General features: G+C 39.4%; 1 protein-coding gene across 1 annotated transcript in view; it reads right to left on the bottom strand.

The window, feature by feature from the left end:
* Positions 1 to 994: 994 nt before the first annotated feature.
* abca12 (ATP-binding cassette, sub-family A (ABC1), member 12) overlaps positions 995 to 7989 on the bottom strand; it is a 73940-nt gene continuing 66945 nt past the window's right edge. The window contains exons 69-74 of the mRNA XM_063888325.1: positions 3855 to 3989; positions 3170 to 3273; positions 2832 to 2924; positions 2534 to 2639; positions 2133 to 2270; positions 995 to 1704 (exon numbers count right to left, since the gene is read on the bottom strand). Of these exons, the coding sequence (XP_063744395.1) occupies positions 1600 to 1704; positions 2133 to 2270; positions 2534 to 2639; positions 2832 to 2924; positions 3170 to 3273; positions 3855 to 3989 (681 nt within the window). The 3' untranslated portion in view covers positions 995 to 1599. The remainder of the gene's footprint in view (positions 1705 to 2132; positions 2271 to 2533; positions 2640 to 2831; positions 2925 to 3169; positions 3274 to 3854; positions 3990 to 7989) is intronic.

Below are 7989 nucleotides of genomic sequence, written 5' to 3'. Positions count from 1 at the left end.
CCTTTTTCAGAGGCCGACAGGAAAGGCACACAAACCTCCAGGAATCATCCTTGGGCCCTCTGAATTCAAAAAGGTCTTTTAAATATGGCCAAGGGTGGCGGCTCACTGCAGATGTTTCAGTCAACGTTGGCTCTGGATCCATGATGTCGAATGACAGTTTGTCAGGCTGTCCTTTGAATGACAGAGGAGGCAAGTCTACCGCGCGCTTTGCTATCATCGAAGCTGACAGAGCCACGCCACCTGATTGGTTTAAACATATTTTTGTGTAGGCATTGGCAACGTTATGGCGAGAAACTGCATTTATAAAATGTAACGAGTAACAACACATATTGTAGAAAGTATAGATAATAGCTGCAAAATGTAATGGAGTAAAAGTCGAAAGTATGCATTATTATTTTTACTTAAGTAAAGTACAAATACGGAAAAATTTACTTAAGTACAGTAACGAAGTAAAAATACTCCGTTACTTTCCACCACTGCCTATGAGTCACTTCACACATGTATAACATCTTCACTGAATTCACAATTTCTTTAACATCTTTAAAGTTCTTTTACTTCATATATTTAACTTGTAAGTCTACCGATATCTGTACATTTTTCCAATGTATCCTGATATTGGCTGCACTGCTGCAATGTATTTAGTGTCATGCATTAACCCAACATCTGTCATATTATAAACAAAGATCCTTGTATGTGTATCAATGAATTAGCTTGGGAAACAAGATTTACGTAAACTCCAACATCAGTTTTAAAGTCATAAAGTGGCATCTATCACATTTGTATAGCCCTACACCTTGCCCACAAAATGTAAAACAATGTTAACAGCATTAAAAAGGCCTAGTAGAAATATAATGGGAGTCATATTCAAAACTATCACATAGGCTATCACATAAGAAATATAAGAAATCAGCTAGACTGAGGTGGCTTAGGTCTACCATAGGGGCTTAACTAAGATTTGAAACAAAGACACGTGCAGTAGGAAAAAAGCTGCATCCACATTTAAAAATAGCTTTATTGGAATCGTAAAAATTGGTCCATAATCATGAAAAAAGTCCACATTCAGGATGTCCTTTTGATAGTAGGCACAAATGACATGTATATTAGAGTTAACATAACATTTTTTACACAATAGGTATATTTGCTGTATGAATGCTTTAAGATTATGTTTCCCCAACAATAAATTCAAATGTAAATGATTTTAAATAGTAAATACAGCTTTCTTCATTTGCGTAAAACAATGGCCCAACTAATGAGAGAAAATAATAGCCTACACAAATAATGTTATCCTTCATAAATAATGAGGCGCAAATAATAGAAGGTAAACAGGTGTGAAACTGGAACAGGAAACTTCATGAATCAACATTTTTTATTTGCGCATGTATGCAAATGTGAATGTGTCATTTTCTATTTTATTTTGCTAAGTATAAACATGTATGTTACCCTGTATGGGATCAATCAGGACACTTTCAAGAAATAATCATTACTTTTAAAACCTTAAAAAGAAATGTCACCATATATTTTAAGAGCAGATTTACTTTAAACAGATAGTATTTAATTTCGCAGTAGACGCAGACAAAATAGCAGGAAAAAATGGCATTTCTACATTTCTACTGCCTTGATGGAGGCAAGGTCATCAGATCCGTCTTCACTGCTCATTGAAAGGGATTCCATGGCGATGTTTCCCTGAGCGAAGTTGATGAAGACCTGTGAAGGTGCAGGAAAAATGTAAGTGTCATTCCAACATAAAAGACAGTTATTCTTCCCCCCCCCCGCCCCCCTGTTTTCATCCTTATTTTGGTATCTTCCAGGCCCAGATCCCCAAAATGGCAGATTAGTTGAAGAAAATCAGCACTGGCTGCATATAAAGCTCACGGATTCTCTCCCCAACTCATATTCCATTTATTCTCCCTCAGGCATACCCTCTGTCAGTTTCCTTCTGCCTCTTTCTTTAACTTTCTCAAACTCAGTCTTTCACTCCCACTCAGCTTTCTTCTGTCCCTGCTTCCCCTCCTACCCTCTCCCTCTACTTCTCTCATCTCCTGTCCCTTTTTTCTGTCCCTCGCTGCCATCCACCCACCCTCTACAAAGCTGCACACTAGTCCCCCCCCCCCCCTCCTGTCTCTTTTTCTTACCTCATCTAGTGTGGTCTGGCTCACAGAGAAGTGTTTGATCTGCAGAGCATTCTTGTTGGTCTCCAGCTGGTCGAAGATGTCAGCCACCCCTCCTGGAGCAATTGGTACGTGGTACTCAACCATTGTGGAGTGCTGGTCCTATGTGTTGACAAAGAAGGGGCAATTAGAATTGTATATATTCTGAAGCTCTCTATATAAACACAATTGAGAGTGAGGAGCAGTGTGTACCAACATTAAACATTGCACCTCAATCCTGAAATAATAGCTGTGATAAAAATACCACAAAAAATGCTCATCGAAAAAGACGTACAACCAAAATCCCATACAATGTATACTTTGCATTCTTTTCCCTCTTCTCTACCAAGTACCTGTAACTACTTTGGATAGCTGGCAGAACTCACCTTGAGATAAGTGCTGGGGAATCGACTTCGCATGAAGACAGTGATTGCCTCAGCGTCGCAGGAGGCCTCTGCCAAGTACATCTTCACAGTGAACCCGCTGCCGAACCTGCACAAAGGAGATTTTGCGAACAAAGCACTTTGTTATTACATGTCTGAGGGGTGGGGGGTACACTGCCACAAGTAAAATTGGGCATTCAGTTGCACAAAGGACCACAGGAGAGGGAAAAATATGAGGTTGTGGGTGCAGGGTGGAGAGAGCGGTAATGACTGAATTGGAGTTTCAGTAGAGGTCACTAACCTGTTCTTAATGTGCTGCAGGGAGCCCAGGCAGCAGAACTGACCTTTCACCATGATGGCAAGACGGCTGCATAGTGCCTCACACTCCTCCATGCTGAGAGACAGAGACAAAGAGAGAAAGGTAAAAGGTCACACTAAGATCCTTTGAGCATACCGTAATGAGCAGTGCCTGTGGTCACATAGAAATAAAAATAAAAACATTTAGTGCTTATTCTAGTTCTTTTCTACATAATAACCTGAAATGGTATTCCTTATCGTGAACACATTGAGTATATTTAAAAACAATAGCATTTGTTCAGGGATGAGGGACTGTAGCAGGTGTATGTATTTGAAGCTAACCTGTGAGAGGTGAGGACCACGGCACATTTTCCTTTCACTTCTTCAGAGATGATTTTCCACAGGTGACGCTTTGTGCGAGGGTCCATGCCGGAGCTCGGTTCATCCTGCAGAGAGAGGGGGATTAAGGAGAAGGTAGAAATGTGTGTTGAAGAGACAGAGGATGGTTGGAATCAAGTCACAAACATACAGGGAAAACAATGAGAATGAAAAAACAAGGGCAGGGTGAACAAGAATGAGTAAACACAAATACATTATTGAAAAATGGCAAGGAAGATGGGAGGCCAAGTGTTACAGAGAAAGTAAATAAGGGGAAGGTAAGGGAAAAAATGAAGACGACACAAGAGGCAGAGGGAACATCCAAGAGGATGGGGAAATTAAGAAGACACACAGAGAAAACAAAATGTAAGGATACCGGAAGGAGAGAGAGGAAGAGTAGGAGGATTTGATATAGATAAAAGGTAGAAACAAAGTTGAAAGCTAACAGGGAAGACCACCCTTGGGTGAGCCCGAGGAAACAGACTAATTAACTAGATATGAGATTTGTCAAGGCTTGGGGATCAATATCTACTTCACTTCAAAGACCCTTTCAGTAGGAACAATGTTATATGGTTTAATATTAGCTGTCTTGTGGATGGTTAGGCAATTAAATGAGCAGCTAAAGCGGCGAGAAGGGGCAGGTCCTCACCAGGAGAAGGATTTTAGGATGTCCGATGAGAGCCAGCGCAGTGGAAAGCTTTCTGCGGGTGCCGCAACTGTAACCATCAGTAATCATGTCTTTATGGTAGGCCAGCTCCAGCCTCTTCAGCAGGTAGTTCACCACCTTTTAAAATAAAAACATGCAGGGGATTAGACAGTGGTTGAACAAAAATAATGATCACATAAAAAAAAGGTTTACAGTTTGAAAAGATAGAGCATAATAGTAGTTTAACCTTTATCTTCCTCATCCGTGCAGATCCTTGAGGTTTACTTTTGTTCATATCTAATAGGTGATTTATGCTATCACTTAGATTTTTTACAATGTGTCAATCAATTAGTCCAAATTACATTTTATTATTGTTTTCTGCTTCTGTTTTGATTGGTGTTTTGTTTTTTTACCCCCGTCAAAAACAGGAATATTTCATTTTCATTTATTTATTTATTTATCAGCAGGCTAATTTTCAACTGTTGTCCTTTTGGCAAGATGTTAAAATAACCACAAAAAGACTAGAGAAACGAAAACATAATTAAAAAATACACACAGCAATAGACAACAACAGTACAACAATAAATAGGAACAGACAAACATGCAAACAGATTAAATACTATCATACTATGATACACTTAAAAGTGTTCACATTGTTGATTGCTTAAAAGCCAGTTCTTAAGATAGTGGTTAAATGTATGATAGGAGGTGTTATTTCTTCTGTATTGGTATTGTGTTCCACAGTTTTAAAGCCCTGACAGAGAAGCACAATTTACCAAAGGAACTGGCCCTAAGAGGGACGACACAGTCCCCTCTTAGGGCAGACCTTGTGGTTCTGCTGTTTGAATTGTTCTGCTGTATAAAAGTGCAGAGTGGTGGGGGTGCCTTGCCATTTATAATCTTAAAATATAAACATGCATCATTGTGTTTTAAAAGATTTTCCCAGCTGAGCAGGTTATGTTTGTCCAGGATTTTGCAACGTGATATAGCTTAGGTTTTCTGTCCAAAACGTTGAGAGCTTGAATGTGAAACGATTGGATAGACCTTAATGTTGTGCTATTCACCTGGGTCCAGCTGGTCATACAGTATGTTAGGTGGGGAATGATCATGGCAGTCATATAGAGTTTTTGCTACAGGTGTTGTCAAGCAGTTCCTTATATATCTAAAGTTTGCTAGATTGTATTTAGTTATTTGCATTACCTTTCTCACTTGGCTTTTAAAGGATAGTGTAGTGTCAAGGATAATACCTAGATATTTAAAATGTGTAACTGTTTGAATGACCTCCCCAGACTCATAGACCTTGGGTTCACAGTGTGATAAATGAACAGACATACAGACTATCTTCTTAACGTTTAGATATAGCTGTGTGTCAGTAAGCCATTGATGTACACGTACCATTGCATCACTTAGTTTGGCAGCAGCTTGGGCCTTGGTTTTTGCATGGACATAAATGGCAGTGTCATCAGCATACATTTGCACCTAACATCGGGTGCGCACTGATGGCAAGTCATTAATCTAGAGGCTGAATAGAATTGGGCCCAGGATAGATCCCTGGGGTACACCCAGTTCATTCCTCAGGGGTCGTGATGTCTCGCCACTTACCCTTACACACTGAACTCTATCCGACAGATAGGAGCTCATCCAGTCTATTGCACTGGTGAGAAATTAAAATAGGACATTTTGTGAATGAGTACCTGATGATTGACTATATCAAAAGCTTTCTTAAGATCTAAGAAGATTGCTCCAACAATGCCTCCTTTGTCCATTTTTTATTTGATAATTTTCCACAGGGAAACAATTTGCGGTCTCAGTGGAATGATTGGCTCGGAAGCCGAATTGCATGGGGTGTAGTGTGAAAGGACTACTGTTAAGATGTCCAGTCAATTGCTCAGCTACACATTTCTCAGAGATCTTAGACATGACAGGTAAAACACTAATGGGCCTATAGTTGTTCACATCAGTTGTGTCCCCGGATTTGTGGACTGGCACAACGATGGCTGACTTCCAGTCTTTTGGGAATTTTCCCTCCATAAAAGAGGTGTTGATTATTTTAGTAATTGTCCCTGTGAGAGTGGTAGCATGTTTCTTTAGAAACAGAGATTCCAGTCCAAAAATGTATTTTGTCAGGGAGAAGACTGGTTGTCTACTATCAATAGGTGGTGACTATATATGACCAGTTTGGGGAATGTGTAGAGTCAGCCTCACAGAATTAACAAAATGGTTATTAAAGATAGCCGCTGTTTCCGCTGGACCCTTACATAAGGTTCCATTGTCATTGATCTCCAGCTGCTTTGTTAATGTTAACTTTAATGAAGTTAATTGAACATGGAGAATATTGCAGTTTAATTCATAATAAAAATGTATAATTACAATAGTTGGTCCTATTTTAATGTAAAAAACATTATTAGGGGGATTCATTTTTATGGATCCCAGTCTGTAGTCCTTACAGTTGTTAGTGGGATGAGATTAAAGGTAGTTACATTTACTTGTCTTCTTAGAAATATGTTTTTGATCTCAAGGAAGGCCAAGAAAACCTCCAACCTATGCCTGGTGCAAACTGTTAATAAATGAAGAAGATGTGTAACGGTTTTGCCTTTGTATACTGGGAGTCAGTAAGTTTAACGGCCGCTCTACATGGCTCCATGACCATTAAGGAATACGAGGCAATTTCACAGAACTATATGCTGCTCCCTATAGTTTGATGCACATGAGGAGAAAGTCAATGCCCCCAACTGTGTCTCGTGCAGATCGAAACAAAACCAGACCTTTACAGGAATTACATTTTCCGTCCCTTTAATCCATCACATTGAGGACATCTCTCTGGGGGAAAAAGTCCAATATACCACAATGCACACAACTGAGGAACAGTAGGAAAGGTGCATTTACAAAAAAGCTGAAAAGATGCAATACAAATCATTGGCTATGTGATATTTAAAGTTAATTTCTCTTGCCTGCTAATCGGTCAACTGAATGCAACTTAATCAACTGAGGTTTCTTTCTGTCCCACTCCTATGCATATTTAATTGTGTTTGTACTAAAAGTGAATTTGCTTTGTGACTCTATTCAATCTGAGGTCCACGCTGTCCTAGGGCTGCAGCTTTATAGAAAAGGAACTGACACAGCATAATATACTTGGTGCATATCAAATATTCTCCATGTTAAACCTCATTGAAAACAGGAGTCAAGCCAATGAATGACTCATATCCGTTTCAGTCGCTTTAAAATCTCTACGCTGGCCTATTAATCAACAGTAAGCTGTAAATACTTTGGAAATCTTTTAGGAATAGCCTGTGGTAATTTTTAGCTTTAGCAATATGTTTTTCCTATCAGTTGCAAGGTTGGGGAAGCATATCAATAAAGCTAGCCAATGCATTAGATAGCTGTCCACTTAAGAGTTATAAAAGTGACTACATACAGAGTAGTACAAATCAAGGTAATCACACAAAATGATATGAACACTTGTGTGGTATAAGACCAGAGGATGTATTTTAAAGACATACACTTACAACTGTTGTATGCTTTGTATTGTGATGGCAAAATGATCTGCTTTTCTCTGTAAAGGGATTTGCCCTTTATATAGAATTCCGCCATCCAGGTGATTAGAGCACAGTGTAGGATATAACATACTGTAGACAAATACACAGTATCATCAGCAAAGTTTAAAGGATAAACTCTGGCGACATAGCATAAACCTGACTGGTTTACATCAAAATGTATACATATTTTTCTTTAACGTCCACTCATGAAAGGCGCTTTCTATCACCTTTGATGTAACAGCTCATTAAGCCTGACAAAACCATGTCAATGGGAAATGACCCCATTAAGGCTTGTCTCATTATCCACAGCTAGGGGGACTCTCAGCGGGAGACAACATAAGAGGAACTCTATATATAACCTCATCTTTGTGAATTAGCCCGACATCGATGCTGTGGCTATTATAACCATTGTTGTCACCGTCCTGACCAAAGAGGAGCTGTAACAACCGCAGCGCTGCCGATTAGAGCCAGACAGATCCATTTCTGTGCTTCACTGTCTGCGTAAGTAAGTGTGTGTCTGTGTGCATTGAGCATTGTTGCACATCTGTGTGTGATTCTGCTTGTGAAATGACTGAGAGTGTCAGAAACAATCTATGTTTTGT

This window comes from Eleginops maclovinus, chromosome 7 (assembly GCF_036324505.1).
Source record: "Eleginops maclovinus isolate JMC-PN-2008 ecotype Puerto Natales chromosome 7, JC_Emac_rtc_rv5, whole genome shotgun sequence".
NCBI lineage: Eukaryota > Metazoa > Chordata > Actinopteri > Perciformes > Eleginopidae > Eleginops > Eleginops maclovinus.
The sequence above is the reverse complement of the archived record's forward strand: the minus strand, read 5'-3'. Positions and strand labels throughout refer to the sequence as shown.